Raw genomic sequence first — 19,446 nt, forward strand, 5'->3', positions numbered from 1 at the left:
GTCCCCCACCACACATCCACACCCAGCCACCCACCTCTCCCTCTCCCTCCCGCCACTTGCCTCTCAGAGGAGAACTTCACTACTGGAGGCGTATTCTCCTGCAGCCTCATCACAAACGTCCCCGGTGACCTGCTGCACCCAGACAAAACAAGGGGAGCAGGGGAGGCCACCCAGCAGCCAGGCCAGTTCTCAGAAAAAAAAAAAAAAAAAGGTCATCCTCACACTACAAACATACGAAGAAATTGCTCCAGTATGTGGAAAGCAGTAGGGCAGGGACACACATAAATCATACACAAAGCACTGACCTAAATCCACCATAACACTGCACCATTGTGGAGCAGCACCCAAAGGACTCATTAGGAACATTTATGTTCACGTGCCTATATTTAATAATTTGTTTACATAATCTTGCTAACGCGGCTGTAAAGTTGCGAATAAAATGAAAACTCGCAGATTACAGTTTGGGAATTTGTGACAGCACTGCATTTGAAATGTGCATTTTTGAACCTAAGCTTCAACTACTTTCTTGAATATTCAGATGCAGGAGGAGTAATACATTCTGCACGTAAACATACACGCGAGCACATGTGCATATTCAGTATGTACACAGACACAAACGGAGGCGTAATCTGATTTGATGAACATACTATTCCCATTGTAGCAGCATCCAAAGCTCCTTATCTTAACTCACTCTATCCATTACTCTACAAGTCTATTGTGTAGACTGTTAATAATTTACACTTCACTTTTTCCCTGTTGAACTTCACCCAATGCAACTAAGAGCTTATGTTTTTCTTTATTGACTGAAACTGGCAAGCAGCAAAGTGATGAACCGAGAGGTAAAACTGTATATGTGTAGACATAATCAAATTTGGTGTCCTTAGCAACTGATGCTGCAAAGAAGCTCAGTTCAAGACAGAAAATGAGGAAAAACATGAGGACTTAAAGAAAATACAGTAGAATGCAATAAAAGAGGAAAGATATGTGGGTTGAATTTAAAGAAATTCAAGTTTGTTTGTTTGTGAGCGAGAGCAGAGAGTTTTAGATAAGAAAAACAAAAAGAAAGCTTTAAAGAGATCACCAGCAGAGACAGGAAGGAAGAGGCAAGCCAGAGACATTTTCCCTTTTCCCTTTGCTTTCAGTAATATTTCCCAACCAGGTTCCTCATTTTGTGCAAGATTAGCCTGATTAAAAATGGAGAGGATTAAGAAAGATACATCCAAAGTGTCTGCTCCAGTTAGCTACAGGGCTCTAAAATGTTTGATTAATGAAACATGAATCACAGGCTGGTCCCACTGCTGCTGCTAGCATAGCTGACACTGGGAGTTTGGCCTGACACCATTACTCAGCAGGAGTCTGGCCCACATCGCAGAGCCATCAGGCCTCATGGGGTCTGTTTTTTTTTTTTTTTTTGCTGCTGCTCACTGCGAGCTATGTAAACGGATCAGCTTATCGGCCCACCTGCGCCACCAAATGAGATCCTGTAATGACACAGTGCACAGTGGAAAAGTGGGAGGAAGCAGTGAAAGAAATACAATGCTGCAAAAATGACAAAAAAAAAAAACGCATTTAATAATGTTATGCCTGATTCAGTGAGCAAAAGCTCATGTCATGATTTGAACGTCTATACTGGCTCTTTGCCTGATACAGCCCAAAGCAGGATAAGCAGAATGTAGCTGAGAAAATAGCCTCAAAACATTTTGGGTTCACCTTCAAAGAGGTCATTTCACTGTGGCTTTGGCATCTCCGCTCGCATTGCTGCAACACTATGCGACAAATCCAGATGAGGGCTTTAAGCCACCCGCTAAATCCTGTGTATTCAGTCTTTCCCCTCTGATGGGGCATGCAGGGCGAGGCTGACTAATTTAGAGGACATTTATCCAAGGTGAAAGAAATCAACATCCACCATAATGACTAATGTATTGTCCACTGCGGTTAAACAAGCACTGACAGCGTCTGGTATGTCAAAGGCCAGAACATTAGTTAGATTTTTTTTGTTGTTGTTTTTTGACTAAATGAGTGCTGGATCAGTGAAGTCACAGGACTCTAATTTCCCCCACACGTCTCTCAGCACCGCAATTTCAGATACAGCTCAGGGCGAAGGGTGAAGTTCAGCCCAGGCACAGCAGATTGTTTTTGTTGGACCCAGCTCTGTTATACACTCATCAGCTATGGAAATGATGCCTGCTCCTTGCAGGTTTTTCTACAGGGGAGACACATTTTAGGTGCCAAGAGCAACATGACCCGAACTGTTCCACTTGAAGGAGAAAATTGTATTATTTGTGTACACAAGAGGAGAGCGGTGGATAATTGCAAGCAGGGGCTCTAATCAGAATAGGAGCAATGAGAAATTCATCATGTTCTATTGGGACATTTAGCTGGAAAAGTAGAGACAAAAACCTGGAAAACTGTTTTTTGCGCAATGGGAGAGATGCAGTGGTGGGGGGAGCCGTAGAGTTTGTGATGATGGGACTGGAGACCCAGACGGCTGGACCAGGAGCTGACAGATGTAACTGGTCAGTAAACAGCCAACAGAGGGTCAGTAGCATAAGGACTTCTCCCTTCACTGACACCTAACAAGACACCATAAGGACCCCTCTCCTCTCTGATGGGCTTAGATATGAGGCCAGTGACTTCTCACTGCTGTTGCACATTAGTGGATTTTATGTTTACTGAATGTGAGTAGTTCTTAACCTTTTTTGGGCCAGTGCCCCCCTACCCATTATCCAGGTCCCATACCACCCCCATCAGATAAAATGGCTAACTGTCAAAAATTATGATTATTATTATCAATGAATCTTCGTATTAGTGCCATGGGTGCTCAGCTCCTAGGCACTCCTCTACAGCTAGAATAGCTGAGAGGAGTGCCTCGGGGCGGAGAAAACCCCGGTAATATATACATCAAAACGTGTGTCTTGATCCCGAAAGAGGTGCTATGACTTTTGGTGTTAAAATTCCAATTTTTCCCAAAGTTATTCCCAAAATACTGGGAATAAATAATGCATTAGGAATGTATTGGAATTTTCTTTCAAAACCCACAAAATTAAAATTTCACCTTTTTTCTAAGTCACCCAGCTCTCTCATATCTGCTCGTAGAAATGTGATTCAAACTATAAAACGGAGGAAAACTTAGATGAAGAAACACCTCAGCCCCACTTTGTGCTGATGTCGATAGTCTTGGAACTCTTAACCTTCAACCACATTATATTTTAAGTTTAACATGACAAAAGTAGAGGCTTTCCATACTCAAATTTGCAGTTAAAAGTTTGATTTATTTAGATTTTTTATTTAGAAAGACTTATCATTGGAAGTACATGAAAAAACAAGAACAACCCATGCAATGAATAAATAAAAACACATGCAAATGAATACCAAACTACAAAAAACAAAGACTAATTCACCCTGAATTTTGATTGTTAAACTTCAGTCAAAACAAAATGCATCATGAATGAATCACACTGACTGGCTCAGCATAGTAGGCTACTTTAAATTGAGTTACTGAAGTGACCTACTCTGAATCATCAGAGTCACAGTGGTGACACAGCGAAACCTTCGCGTGCGCACACGAAATCTACATGCAATAACAATAAGTAAACAGTGTGCCCTGGAGTACACGCAGTAACACTTTTAGTCTTAAGCAACCTGAATTTCTTATTTATACCTTTTTGAGGTTGACAGCAGAGGAAAACACCATTAAAATCAAAATACAATTTAGATGTTTTAATTGTAAATGATGGGAAGAAACCGGAGCTCCCGGAGTAAACCCAAGATGAGAAAGAGGGAGAGGGAGAGGGGGAGAGAGAGAGGGAGAGAGAGAGAGAGAGAGAGAGAGAGAGAGAGAGAGAGAGAGACAGACAGACAGACAGTTAGACAGACAGACAGAAAGACAGACAGATGTCCCTGAAGATGAGCGGTATGAGGCCTAAGTTACTAATCGATCTTATTTAGCCTTGAACCACTTGAGGGGTTTGTTGAAAGCCCTCCCCACTGCAGAGAAAAACCTGGACACTCTGGACTTCTTTGGGGGACGATTAGCGAGGGCATCCAGATGGATTTCTAGATACCTCACAAGGGCATCATCAAAAGATGTGTCATCTGATGTCATTACAGCCTGCAGAAGTCTTTCTGGAGCGCCAAACTCCATCTGGAGGTCTTCAAACACGGCCTTGTAGATTTTTTTCCTCCTCTTCTTGGTGTCTTTGTCAGACGAGCCACGGATGTTGATTATGTCCGACAGACGATCGGTGAGGGCGTTCGGGTCTGGTCCCTGTGGAGATCCCTCTGTTTTCTGAACTTTTACGAGGAGCCTCATGAGAAGAAGAGAGTCGAGGTCCGTGGCCATGTTAATTGATGGAAGTACATTAGCTCGCTCCTTAGGGATTAACACAGGACTGGGGCGACGTCCAGGCTCAGAGCACTTGGCAGATGATGTACTTGGAACCGACCTGTTTGGGATCGAATCATCAAAACAGACCGTGATAGCCAAGTCATTGCCATCATCATCATCATCATCATCCTCCTCCTCCTCGTCCTCATCACCATCATAATAATGATAGAAGGATTTAGATGGTCCAGCCTCACAAGGACGTGGTGTCTGTGTTGAACACGAGGGTGGTGTTCTCTGCCTGACACTGGCTTCAAGGGACTCTGGTGTGGTGGTCCTGACCCGTGGTGTGGTGGTCCTGACCCGTGGTGTGGTGGTCCTGTCCTGTGGTGTGGTGGTCCTGTTCTCCGGTGTGACACTCTTCCTCTCTAGTATGATGCCACTCTTCTCTGGTGTGGCGGTCCTGACCCGTGGTGTGGCGGTCCTGTTCTGTGGTGTGGTGGTCCTGTTCTCTGGTGTGACACTCTGGTACTCTGGTGTGATGGTCCTCTCCTCTGGTTTAGTCAGCACGTTGGTGATTACGTCTTGGATTTCAGTCAGAGCACCAGACACCTCCTCGCTGTAATTTGTCTTCTCTGCTGGGTCTTTGTCCATGCAGAGCAGCAGGTTCTGCAGGAGCTTTCCCACCATGTCCTCTGCCATGGCGTACATGACTTCGGGAGAGAACTGAGTGTCACCCCCTCTCCTGGTGAACCCAGGGATGACAGAGTCAGAGAGACGTCTGTCCGTGTCAACCACAGGAAACTGATATGTCTCGTCAGTCATCAGACTATTGTAAATTTTATCAATCAGGACCTTTGAAAACTCCCTGATGTCGCCGTTGTCCTTGATGTCTTCTAGTGTTTTGCTGGCATGTGCTCCAGCATCCTTTGTCTGGCGTAGTTTTTCATACAAGATGTCAACATCAGTTTTAATGATGTCGAAATCAACTGGAGACTTTCTGTTCATGCTGTGTATTGTCATCCTGCTGGTTGATCTGGCATCTTCAGGTGTTTGCCTGGAAGACTCTGCCATCGCTCCTGGTGCAAGGTAGTCTTCTTTAAACAGTTTTGCCTTACAGGACCTCGAAACCTGTTTGAGACTCACCAGAAACTCTGAGTCTTGTGCCTTAAACTTGTTCTTCAGCTCTGCCATTGTTTTTTCAAATTGTCTTTGGGCAAATCCGAGAAATTTGCGTCTTTCACTTATTTCATTTGCATCAGTGGCGTCGTCTGCACGTGTGTCATGTGAGGCAAAAAACTCTCTCACCTTGCCCACAACTAACCTCATATCAAAATGAGGTGTCTGTAAGCTGCTTTCCTCGCTGCACGCCTCAATGTGTTCAAAGTTATCATAATGCAGGTCTTCTCTTATGATTTTCAAAATATCATACGCTGCATCCTCAGCTTTCAGGGAGATGTCAGTTTGGGGAGAATTTGTGTTCTCTTCTGCCATGTCTGGTGTCTCGCTGGACCATTTGACGAGAATGTCAGTCACAGCTTTAGTGGATGAGTGGGTGGAAATCTTGGATTTTACGCTCTGAGACGATTCACATCGCTCTGGTTCCTCTATTTCAAAGAACCCGGGCGCTGTCTCAGAGATTTGGTTTGGTGCAGACTCAATGATTTGTGGATGCCAACAATCTCCCAGGCACTGGAATTTCAGCTTATCCAAATATTTTCGCAAACATTTGGTAGCTTGAGACACCATGCGATGCAGAGACTTGATGTTGGACATGGAGCCAGTGACAAAAACAGCAGGCTGTGACGGCCACTCAGAGGTGTTGATGGCCTCAGAGGCAATGGAGTTCACCTTGTGTGAAACCTCCTTCTCGATCAGTGCTGTCAGCTGCATAGCACTCTCATATGTGTCTTTTTGGACAGCAAGAGCCAGAGCGAAGCTTTCAGAGAGGGAGTCTCCCACATTTGTGTCAAGGTTCTCCAGAGATTTGCTCAATTCGGCCTGAGGAGTGTTCTTATGGAAGCTCTCCACGATAATTGGTTTTACAACTCTGAGGACAATAATACAGAGTGTCTGCACCACTTCTGCACACAAATCGGCCAGCGTGGCTGTTGTGTCCGAGTCCTGAATCCCTGCAGCTAACAGGTTCCACTGTACTGCAGAGAATCTTTCAAAATATTTATTCACAATGGGCAAGAGAGCCTCTGGCGGGATGTTGGTGGGGCTGTCCATCTGGTTTCTGGATTGCTCCATGACAGACAATTCTTCTTTCACTAGCACTTGTAATCGCTTTCAGCTTGTTGTTGAAAACTTCTGTAAATTTTCAGCAGTGTCTGAAATCGTGTTGTTGAAAACTGTGTTCTTCAATGTGTGTGCTTCGAGTCACTTGTGTGGAGTGGAAATGAAAGCTTACCATATGAATATATATGTATATATTCGTGTATATATATGTATATATATAGACATCTAAATGTATGACATCATACATCAAAGGCAAGTGAGACACATCAAAGGCACAATACATGATGTCATAAACAAAGGAATGTGATGTCATGATCAAAGGAATGTGATGTCATAATCAAAGGAATGTCAAATAAATGACAATAAATGGTTAATATTTTATGTAACTTTAGATAAAGAGTGAGAAACTGGTCTGAGTGGAGGAGGCAGACAACTGCGAGGCAGTAATTCTGGTCTTTTTCTTATTAGTGCCACGGGTGCTCAGCTCCGAGGCATTCCTCTACAGCGAAAATAGCTGAGAGGAGTGCCTCAAATTTCACCTTTTTTCTGAGTCGCCCAGCTCTCTCATACCTGCACGTAGAAATGTGATTCAAACTATAAAACGGAGGAAAACTTCTGCTCTCTCCAAAACACAACAACTGTTTTTACATAACATATAAACTTTTCAAACTATGAGCACTCAAAGGAGGAGTGGAAATCACTTTTTCTTCAAAGTTAGACTGACAGCATCAGTTGGCTAGAGTGCGTGAAGCAGTAAAAAGTAACCTTTATTTTTATTTTTAACTCGAGCTCACGGCCAAACCGTAAAAAGGAGACAAATAATTCTTTCTCAAAATGTAGACATAATTGTTGGGATTCATAAAATGTAACTTTGACAGGCAGGGTCTGCACAAAATTTAAACGGGGGTGCAGAGTCCGGCAGCAATACCTGTCTCACTCTCATTGACACCTAATGTAATCGTCTTTTTTTTTCAAAAGAATCTCACTCTGTCTTCGCACTGACCTTACTCACTCATTTTAAGGAATATCTGAATAAAATAGAGACTGTAAGAAACTTCTGGCTTCAGTGTCTGTCATGGTGTTTTCAGTTTTTGACAAGAAGTAACGGTTTTCTCATAATTTGCAATTGTTTGAAGCCATGTAGAAGCCAAATTCTGGGCAGATTTTCACATTGCCATGGCAACGGCAGCTCCTGACCTGTGTGCGTGCTTGCCTAGTAACCAGATAACCAACTCTCCAAGCTCCGCTAGCTTTACATTAGCCACATATTAGATCTTAAATTACATTTAGTTAGGTCTTAAATATGTAAGTCCATTTACTGCTTCCTTCGTTGCTTTTTTTTTTGTTTTGTTAAAAGAGTGAATGAAGTTGTGACGGTCTCCGCTGAGACAGAGGAGAGGAGAAGCTACTAGCCCTCTCTCGCTGTCACTTCTAGTCGCGTTGCTCTCCTCCCCAGTAATGTTAAATTTAGCACAGAAAAAAACATAATAGTGGTTATTTAAATAGCGGTTCATGGGATTTATTAACCCTCAGGGGTCCCTCTGTCCTTTTTTGGACATTTTCTTCACTTTTCCTTTTTTGATTTGCTGATCATTTTGGCTGTGTTACAGCTGAAGGTATGGATTTCTGCAAGAAAGTGTCTTTTTTGACATATTTTTAAAATCTAATGTCAGTTACTGTTACAGGTCTATTATACACTTGTAACACATTTTGTACCCTCTGGGGTTCCTCGCGTCCAAAAAGGGACACACAAAGAAAATGCTATAAAATCATCATATATCAATATTTGTTTCTGCTTTTTTTTGCATACATCTCTTAAACCACTTCAGTTCTGCTCAAACCTACCAAATGTTTATTAATTTTCAGGATTTTAACCCTTTAAATGCCTGTTTGAAGACATGTTGCCTCTTGTTTTATTAAAAAAGACAACACAGAATATGAGATGTTTCCACATAATACATGATGGAGGGATGTGACATTGTTTTATATCAGAGTCTTTTATATCAAGACATTTCTCAAAACCAGAATATAATCAGGGTGACTTTTGAACACTGGAAATAAATCATGTACTCATCCCGGCAGTAGCCCCTGTGGCACTCAAAATTTCCCTGGAATTTTCTAGTTATGATTATTATTGTGTTACATCATAACTGGCTGAGGGTTTGGTTGAGCCCCTCCAAAGGAGATAAATCATGTGAAGAGAAATTATATTTATAGTGTGAAACAAATGCAGGGGTTAGGTGTCAATATTGATCGCAAACAGCAGCCAATCAGAAAAGCCAAACAAGAAGCATTCTTATTAACTCTTCCAATGGAAAACAAGAACAGCCTACCAAGGAAAAAGTTTGAGGCTACTGAAAAAAACTAATGATTTATTTTAACTTTCAAAGGAAATCAGCAAAAATGCTTTAAAAGTGTGAGCCAGGTGCTTGGTGGTTCTCAGTGTAGTTCCTGCACTGCGGGGTTGCACAGAAGTTAGTTTGAGCTGCAGTGCACCGGAGGTCAAGCGAGTGTGGTACTTGGACTGAATGTGGAGGACCTGGCTAAATCCCTGTTCAACGATGTTGGGAAAGCAAGAAGCAGCAGCTGGGCATAGTGACTCACATGCTGCCCCAGCCAGAGATGTCAAGAGTAGCCTGCGCTGTGTCACTGCACTGGATTTCAGTGCATATGTAGGCCTATATGTCACATATTATGCAGTATGTAACTTTTTGGCATTAAATGGGGCAGAATTAATTTAGCAGATTTTTGAATGAGTTTGATCTGACATTGATTTGTGCTAAACCTGGTAAATTTCATTTATACACTTATTAAAGATAATGGTGTTGCTGTAGCTCACCTTGTCAGGTGGCTTGTGTCTGGTTTTAGAAAACTGTTTAAGAAAATTCTTCATTTATGTTTATGATGATTGTATAGTTAGTGTTAATATGATTCGGCAATATTGTAATTCATGCAGCCACACCAGCGAAGCCACTTGAATTGAATGGTATGTCTGTGTGTGTGTGTGTGTGTGTGTGTGTGTGTGTGTGTGTGTGTCTGGATGCTAGACACCAAGTTGCTTTCATGGGAAGTCTGACAGCAGAATATCCCTCTTGTAAATTTGTAACCACGGCAATAACACAGCCTTCACGTAGCTTCTTTTAAGAGGAAGAAGCTCTTTATGTCCTTCACAGAGAACACCAAGGAAGAGAGCATCCATGTTTCCGCCATGTTGGTGAAATTTTATGGATGATACTCTGACCTCCCTGTTCCCTAGAAGGCTGACAGAAACACTGAAGTAATTACTCATTGCTATGGAAACAACACACATTCACAGCTAGTCACACTGGTGTTAACTAGCAGCCTTCAATGTTTTATAGTTTCTCCCCATGAATCTTTGCTGTAAACAGACGCCCCCCCCAGAACACCTCAAAGCCAAAATATTTCAAATACTGCTTCCAGTGCCCCCCCAACCCGATGTTCACTGAGCAACACAGTGACATGTGTCATACTATGACATACAGTACATTTTTGCTTGTGAAAAGTAACAAAATCCCAGTGAAAGTCTTTGTGTTGATTTCACCTCATACATTCAGTATCCTCTGCCAAAGTTTTTTGCCAAAAGTCAGAAACTTTGTCCGACACACTTATAGCAGTGCATGCAGCAGTGACATGGCAGGAAAAAGCTGTATTACAAGTAATAGTCTTGCATCTAAAGTATTACTTAATGTAGATTAATAGCTTGGGGGCAGTTCAACAATCTGTGCAGGCAACATTCTCATTTTATTACCTTATTAAGTGGATAAGGCAAACATGTTGTGGCTTATTTACACATGTATAACACATGGACAACATTATCATTCATTCAGGGTTGTGTTTGTGTCAACATGATGAATGTAAGTCTAATACTCACTCTTCTTTTATCTCTGTACAGAGAGAAGAGACAGTGAATCAAAACAGTAAAGTTGTAGGCCAGAAAACCAAGCCAATTAGATAAAAGAGGTTACAGTCTACACTGAATCAGATGATAAATCTCTGCTGGTTAGACTCCTCTCACGTTACACATAGTCATTTGATCCATTGTTAATGTAGAAATATGGATTCATGCAGCTTTAACTAAAAGCAAAGAAGTATAAACAAAATATTAAGTCAAAAACAGCAGTTACAGTGTTATATTATTGCAAACGTGTATTATATTATTTATGTATTGTAGCTCATTTTACTGTTGTGGGGCTAATTTTCACTAGATATAGGTAGTTGAATCTATTTATCATCACGTGCATCATATTTTTTAAACTGATTATAGTGTGTGTGTAAAATCTTAATTTCCAAAGCCATTTGAAAATATTGCTATCAAATAAAGTACAAGTGTATTGAAAAGTACAATATCTCTTTGGAATGTGGTGAAGCAGAAGTGCAAAGGAGCACAAAGTAAAAAAAAGAAATTCTCAGGTAATGCAAAAGTACCCCATAATTGTACTTGAAGGTGCTATATGTGGGTTTTTGCTATCTATACTTAGCCATCGTTAGCATTAACAGCTGTTTACCTACCAGTCTATAAGAAACGTTGCGAGTTCAGCATCAAGCATCATTCCTTTGCTCACGAAGTGCTGTCTCCAGCACAGGAAAGCAACACCAATGTTTACTGTTGTTTTGCTTCTATTTCTATCCCTTCTTTTCTTCTACAGAAGTTCGCATGCTATAGTGAGTCACTATAGTGTCCAGCCTGCCCTCAGTTCAGCATGAGAGGATGAAGAAGTAGTGCTGCCACATTCTAACCTCTTGTCTTGCCAACACAACAATGCCTGAAGCTCTTGGAAAGCAACCATTATCACCACAAGCACTACACCTCCCACTCCCAGCAAGAAACCACATTCGGCAGCGGAGAAACTCACATATAGCCTCTTTAAATATAGCAATTCAGTCTCCACCACTGTTGATAATGGTAGGTAATGAGAGGCGAGTGACAAAAGGATTGTATTGACCACTGTTGATGAATACCTCAATAAAAATAAACTGTGCCAAGAAACATCACTACTGCGACACAAAGACACTGACTCATCACTAAAAGATCTCTTTCTACCCTGTAATCCAATTATTCAAGGCCGTGCATTCACCATAGGGATCACTGAGAATGTCAAACAGTGAGCTGGTACATAATGAAAAGAAAAAATATTGACTGATTGTGGCGTTTGCAGTCAGGGGAACAGTATACCTTCCCAGAAATGGAGCGGAAAAGTAGCTGGCGTTCTTGTTGCCAAATAAACCACACAACAAGAGGCGTTGCGGCCCTGTTGACACAGGGAAACATATTTCTGTCAGCACTCCATCAATATTTATGTTAGAGAGGCTGAGTCAGAACAGGCAGCAGTTAAACTAATCAACAGCAATGTGCTCCTGCATCTGAGCCCCGTTGCCTGTTGCATTACATCAAATTCATCTACTATAACACACACACACACACACACATACACACACCCATATGCGCCACAGACCACCAAGAAAACAAAGACAGGATGAGGATGGAGGCTTGCGGCGACGTCTTCTATGAAAAAGATGTGTAAAAGCCAGTGTTGCCGGTCTACTTTATCACCACAATTATGATTCAGCATCTGTTCCTCTTAGCGTGTGATCCGCCAGCGCTCCGCCGGCGCTGGGGGAGCGGCTGGACGGCCAACCTCTAGAGACGAGCCGCAGATTGCTCCGAGGTGTTGGCACGCTGCCAAGCCAATTCTGTCCTGTCCTTTCAGATCCTTATCAAGGGCGCCAATAACAAAAGGTAAATCACAGCTCCTGAGCGTGAGTGAGAGACAGGCAGGGGGGGTGTATCTGTGTGTGTATATGTTACATCTGGCTCTGTGACCCCGGTTAACATGTCTGTGCTGAATGAAGGAAAAGGCGTGTGCGTGTGTGTGTGTGTGTATTTTATCTTTTTTTTTTTTTACAATAGCACGTGTGTTTGTTTCTCTTTGTACCATGATGAGACTGTTTATGGAGCAGCTTATTTGCCTGTGTGTTTTGACTTGACTTACAAATATCCTTCAGCGTGTGTTTGTGTATATGTGTCAACGCAACAGGCCAGTCAACAGCTAATCAGCTCCCAGCTCACATTCACCCATCCATCCTCCCTCCCCTCATCTCCCTCCTCCTTCCTCTCTCCGCTGTGTTGTACCTGGTCAGCAGGCAGCAGTCGTGAAGCAGGGTTTCCTCCACATAGACGCCCCGGTCTTCCTGCGTGGTCACAATGTGGCCGCTGTGACGCCACCGCAGCTCCACCGACGGGTCCACGTAGGAGGCGGTGCACTGCAGGGGGAGCCGGTCTCCACGGAAAACCAGTTGTCTCTGAGAGGGGATGAGCTGGAAGAGGGGCATCTCCAGAGGTCCATCTGGAAGATTCGGAGAGAATAAAACAGGAAGGTCAGCTTGTAAACCTTCCCTTCCCCCCTTCCTGAAGCGGGATGGCAGAGGAAGAGTGAGAAGGTCATTCTTCCATCCTTGAGAAACGACGGAGGAGGAAGAATGGAGGTTTTACAGGATGTGCGCTCTATATGATTTTGCCTGTTTTGCCAGTGGTGTTAACATGTAGGAACACAGCATTACATGCATGAACTGTAATCAAATCAGACTGATAACAAGCCTGCACACACTACCACAGACACACACGTTCTTACCCTATGCACCTACACACACACAAACACATGCGTATGCCCTCAAAACACTGTCAACACACACAAACACGCACAAATCTATTCTGTCAAGGTCACACTGCTCCCACGTCGTTCCCACACGTTGTTGCTGTTGCTGAGCGAGATGAACAGCAGCTGATAAAGGAGAGCAGCCTTGAGCGCTCTCCTGGACTCTCCTTGACTCCTTACATGTTCACAGTGGACGCCGGCTGAAACACCAGAGATGGGATTACTTACCTAGTAGTCCTCGAGCCTTTTTGCCAAAGAATACGCCAACGGTAAGGATAAGATTAGAAGACAGCGGAGAGTGTTTCGTCCAGTGCCAGAACATGAGAGGGGGTTTGATTTTTAGTGAAAATCCCTTAATCCCTAATCAATCTAATCACACTGTAGATATACAATTCAATTATCTCCAATCATGCTGAACCCATGGAGGTGTGTGTGTTGCCTGGTTTGGTAAGGATAGAGCGGCCATGTGGTTTTGTTGGATCCAGCATGAGCCCAGCACCTTGCCAGCTCACTGAATCCCCTTCGGTGCATGTTTGCTCATACAAGGCCAGACATTTCCTTGGACATGCTCCAAAGAGCAGCGTAAGCAAGCACTTTGCCTTCGCTTGTATTCCAATCAAGTGTGGATGTCGCTGCCGTCTGACAGGCAATTCAATACAAGAGTCATAAAGTCTGTTATTGCTTCATGCATCTGTTTGAGAAGGAAAAAATACTGAAAGATCCATGTTGGGTGATGTGGCTGAATGTCTACAGCCCACGACTTAACATTTCAACCGAGCAGGAGAGCTTGCATGATTGTTTATGGTAATATAGAAGTCAGTAAGCAATCGCAGCTATTAACACATGCAGGGCTTTGACCTCAATTTTCCATACAAGTTATTCATAATCACAGGTGCCTAATCAAAAGTGCCATGCTTTCGAGAGTAACATTAAAAGTCTGTCACTAATATTGGATCTTCCATGTTGACATCTCTGTGTAATTACTGGAGCTGACCCTGTTAGAGTGGTAAGACCCTATGATAGTCCTCAACAACAGTAGCCGAGGCTTTGTTATCTCCTGCGGGTGACACACAGCAGAGACAGCATGGGGGCCATTGACTGTTGACTTGGCTGATGCTGATACTGTTGAAACAACGCTTTGAGCCAAGGATCAGAGTGTGGCTGCTTGCCTTCGGCTATTGGACAGTGCCAGAGCAAAATGCAGTTATTGGTTGTGTGCTTGTGTGTGTGTGTAGAAGAAAGAGAGATGGAGACAGGGAGAGAGGGAGAGAGGCATGGTGATATGTATGCCTTTATGTGTGTGCATGGTTTTGGAGTATGAGAGTTCATTAGCAGTGTGGCTCAGTCTGTGGAGCACACAGTGATGCACCCTCACTACCAGCGCTCTGTTAGAATACAGCTGACTTATAACTGGTACAAGCAGTCTATTAAAATGGACCCTGGAGTGTATCCCCACAATAATTATAGACTTACAACGAATTCAATCAAATAAGAAGTTCCTTAAAATACTTAAAAATGTTAATGAAATCTAAGCCCATTTTTATTGGCAGTGTCCGTCATTATCATGTTGGATTCAGACACAGACTCTTTCACACACATAAATGATTTACAGGAAACAGACACATGTATACAATAAAGTGCATTTTATCTCACTGATAACAGTCTCACTGAACCTCCTACGGCTGCTTCTGGCCAAACACAGGGAGGCTTTTATTGTGAAACAGTAACAGCAGTGTATTATCATGATTAGCATTAACTTTTTTTTTTTTTTTTATGATTAGCATTAACTGTGATCCTTCATCAAAAATGTATCTACAAAACATTGTTGCCTGAAATTGTAAAGAATAAAACTTTAAAATTGCCAATTAATAAATCTAATGACATAATCTGTCTTTAAATGATGAATTGTTAATTGAATTTTAAACTGCACTAACATACATTATGTGTAAGCAGTGTGTCACTTGAATGGCAAGCCCACAGAGAGACAACAGGAACTTTGATTGGCCAGGTGGTGAGTGTCAGCGAGGACTCATTTGTTAGGTCAGGCCAATCAGAGCTCCTGCTGCTGCATCATTTAAATGCAAATTCAATTCATCAATCTGAAAAAGCATTTTAAAAATGATCAATGTACTAAACAAAAGTAATTAAGTCTATAATTATTTACATGCTGGCACATGTCATGCTCCATATTTGTCAGCACCTGTTAGCACTATAAAAGTTATTATGGTAACTGTCACAATTCTGAAGTCTTTTAACAAAAAATACTTGTTTTTGTCAAAATACAGTATATCATATGGCTGAACACCCTGCTATAAGGTTGATTTCCTACTCTCCGTCTTTATTCACACACAGTGAAGGTTTTACTTTTCAATCTTGACTTTGATCCAAACCACAACAGTTAATGAAATGAAACAAGTAGATATTCTCATGCTCAGACTGATTCTCCTGTATGTGTTTCTAGAGTCACTTCATTATCCCTTCCTCAAAGAACCTGATTTAAAAGGAGGTGTGTGACTGAACTTCAAAGACTAATATGACAGACTATGTTGAGTTATATTTGATGATATTTTTATATCATTAAATTATTAGAGGCACACCACGGGCTAAAAGACTTGGGCCTGCACATGAAATTTAATTTAATGACACGATGCCCATAAAGGGCAATTGCACTGCTGTGTCATCATGCAATAAATACTGCTATAGAAAGCAGAGGCTTGTCCTGCAGCATATAATATAGCATGTGAGCTCCACTCTTTAAGTCTGCGCTGCAGCTCTCATCCCAGCAGTGTTAAAGAACCAGAGGGCTGTGGCTAGATGAGTAAAACAGAAGCCTGCCCTAACCTCAACACAGGAAGCACCTGATCCTGGCAGGAAGCTGCATGCGCCCCTCCATTCCCCCTCATTTGCAGGCAGTACCTGACCTGTATCAGTGGAGGGACCAGGGCTCATTGCTGGAATGTGTGGTGCAGACATCTGCTACCCATCACGCTGGAGCCGCTGGAGAAAGAAACAGATGCATCTTCGATGACAGATCTTCATAAAAACAAATGGAGAAGATCTCATTGAAGAAATATTAATATTTCCAATAGTATGTGAGTGTGGAAGAGGGATATTTTCATCCAATCCCATGGTTTTTCCTGATAACAAGAAGCTAGCATAAGGTTCTTAGTACTATCCCATCCAAACAGCCTCAGCGATGTCCCAGCCAGTGTACAACATACCCTCACAAAGTGAAACCATATGGAAATAACAACCATCAAATAACATTTAGAAATGTGGTTGTTAGAGCATCCCACTGTATCCAATTGAAAATTGCTTGTTGTCAAGTGAGTGAATAAGGTATTGTAAGATGGAGTTGTGCTGTGGAAAGGCGGATGGATCCAAGCATGGCAATAGCAGGAAGCCCAGAACGTTATCAGTGTAATCCCATAATGGATGCTTTAAGGCCTGAAAGGAGCATTCCTCGTCCTGCCACTGGATTCCACTCATGGCTCTTTGTCCATGCAATGCGCAGAATTACCCTGTAATTGCTTTGGATTGTTCTGTGTAAATGAAAAACACATACAATTAGGATTACATAGAATAACTCCAGAAAGTCTGCGGTGCAGACATCTCAGGACGACGCCATCTGTGTATTCCAACACACAAACTGCAGGGGGTTGAACATATACATGCTTCACATTGGGATAAGTTTCTCCTCATTAGTTTTCTGCAAATGGTTTAACACCATGCATACAGTGCATCGTCGTATAACGTCCCTAGCTTCACACATATACTCATGCACAAACACACAGACACACTCCACCACTAACCAATGATTTTCTCATTCCAAAGCAATATCCCCTGCGTCAACCAGATGTAAGGAGAAGAGGAGGATGATTCTATCACATATGAGATACAATTCCCTGTGGACCGCAGCATAGAGCATGGAGATAGAGCAACGGAGGGGAGACAGGGAGGGAGGCAGGGGGAGATTGCCTGTCTGTAACTAGTTTTTCAGAAAAAAAGAAAGTAAAGACTCTTGGATTTCTCTTTACCGTAGCTAACAGGTTCTAGTCAGTGAAGAGGCCATTTTATTCTGCCTAAAAACTCAGTTTGATGCACCCACTACTGACAGACACCATGCTGCAACTTCTGTTTTAATCTTTTAGTCTTCAGACTCATATTTAGGCCTAAAGGCATAACAATAACAATATAGCAGCAAACAACTATTTTCAATGGAAATATATAGTGGAGTAATGGTGTCCTGAGCGGAGAACAATGTCACATCCCCTCTGTATTTTGGTATCCAGGATGGCGGCAGGTGCATGTTAGTGCAAGCTGGCCGCACCCTGTTAAACCATTGGCCCTGCCTCTGTTTAGAAACACAAAGGGACGTCCCACATGGCACACTGAAGAAACCATGTTTTTTTAATCTAAAAAAAGCCTCTGGCAAAGAGATAAGACCAGAGCACAGGCAAACTGGCCAGGGGACTACTGGCTCACATCCCGGTCAGCCGGTGGACCATCAAAACATTTATAAAGTTTTTACCGGTTCCATCAGTGTCTTTACTGGCTTTGTCACTGTCTTTAACAGCCCACTCTGTGCTCCTGTCAATCACGCGGCTGGTCCCAGCAGATAAGTCCAAGGCTGAATTTCTTTCCCAGTCCGACCGTGGCACCAATACCTGTCTGGCTTTACCGAGATGGAGAGACTTAAGAGCTGCTAAAGGGCTCCAGCTCGAATAAGACTGGCTTTTCTTCTCCTCCATGTGTAAGTTACTTGATGGCTACATAATATTACATGTCTGTTTTCATTACAGCTACAGCAGGCATGACAATGTTAGCTAACTTGCTGGAACTAATATTATTATTGTGTTCAGCAAATGTTGCTATCATTAGTTGGCTTAATGCCAGCATTGCCGTATCATGGCAATAATAGCAGAGCTTTAAAAGTTGCAGTTGTGCAAATAATGTAAATATTAAAAAATAAAATAAAAAATAAAAAAATGTCATTAATTTGTCAGCCTCTTGGAACAAGAAATGTAACTACACTAGTATTGTAAAAATCAAACATAGATACAAAAGTTTTAGTCTTACAGTGAATTCTTCTTTCTTCTTCTCAGTATTCTTTCCTTCTTTCTTTTGTTTTTCTGCTCCTCTGCTGTGGGTCAGGGCAAACACACACCATGCTGTGTAGATTTTAAATGAAGGACCTCCCACTCTGCAAAACTGTAATTATAGAGAAGTTTTTGCTGAGCAGGCCTGATCTACTCCAGCAACCACTCGCTGCATATTCAGACATTTTCACACCTGGCATCTGCCCAGTTCAACTTTAGTCCTCTACCACTGGCCCCTGAGAAGCTTAAGAAGAGCGACCCCCAGCTCAAGTGTTATATGCTTTACTGAAAGCACTTTGACAGCAATTTGAGAGGCAGGGGAGGACAGAGCTAATTCATTTTCCCGACACAGATTTCCACCTCTGATGAGGGAATTTTGAACCAGCAACCTCTGTAGCATAAGCTCCTTCCTCTGGCTTTTAAAGCACCTGCTGCTCCTAACACAGGTGGTACATAATAGGGAATAGATAACACAAGACTGCCTTATGAGATGCAGCCTGGAGTTTTCTCACTGGCAATTTTGCACTAAATCATTGCCTTATATTAGGCTTGTCAAACAGTTCACAGCAGGAGGAGAGATAACAGTGGAGAGGGAAACGTATTATCAGTATAGATCTAGTTAATCAAGTTTTCATTGTGCTAACCACTTGAAAATGTGATGTTAGTGACATTAAACTGTTTTTTGCTAATGAGAAATCTCAGGAGGCATTCTTAAAGTGTAAAGATATCCCTTATCTTACAGATTTCAGAGCTTAGCAAAATGCCCATTCAATCTAGCCCTAAGGTCTGAAACACTTGCTTGTTCGCTTTAAAATGTTCTAAAAACAAAAAAGGAAAAATAATCTGGGATTTATTGGTTGGAGGTTTGTGGGCTTCTCATTTTGTTTCCAAAAAATCAAAGGATGCATTGATCTTTACACATGTAGACATTTATGGAGATTTTCTGTTATCATAGGAAAATACAGAAATTTCATGGTTAGGTATCAGCTTTGTCTCATTCCCTTGTGTTCCTGCTGTTTCCCCCTCCTTCATTTGTCCCCAGTCTGCCTCTCTCTTGAGCCGCCTTTGGACCAAAAAGTACTTTTCTTCAGGAACTAAAAGGTTCCTG

The 19,446-nt window shown here is 42.3% G+C and overlaps 1 protein-coding gene across 1 annotated transcript in view; it reads right to left on the reverse strand.

Moving 5' to 3' along the window:
- Positions 1-19,446, reverse strand: part of adgra1b (adhesion G protein-coupled receptor A1b) — a 171,096-nt gene that overhangs the window by 117,170 nt on the left and 34,480 nt on the right. The window contains exon 7 of the mRNA XM_023425928.2: positions 12,717-12,930. Within this exon, the coding sequence (XP_023281696.1) occupies positions 12,717-12,930 (214 nt within the window). The remainder of the gene's footprint in view (positions 1-12,716; positions 12,931-19,446) is intronic.

The sequence above is a fragment of the Seriola lalandi genome, unplaced genomic scaffold, assembly GCF_002814215.2.
Source record: "Seriola lalandi dorsalis isolate HSWRI2012SDOR001 ecotype SW California unplaced genomic scaffold, Sedor1 jcf7180002054795, whole genome shotgun sequence".
Lineage (NCBI taxonomy): Eukaryota > Metazoa > Chordata > Actinopteri > Carangiformes > Carangidae > Seriola > Seriola lalandi.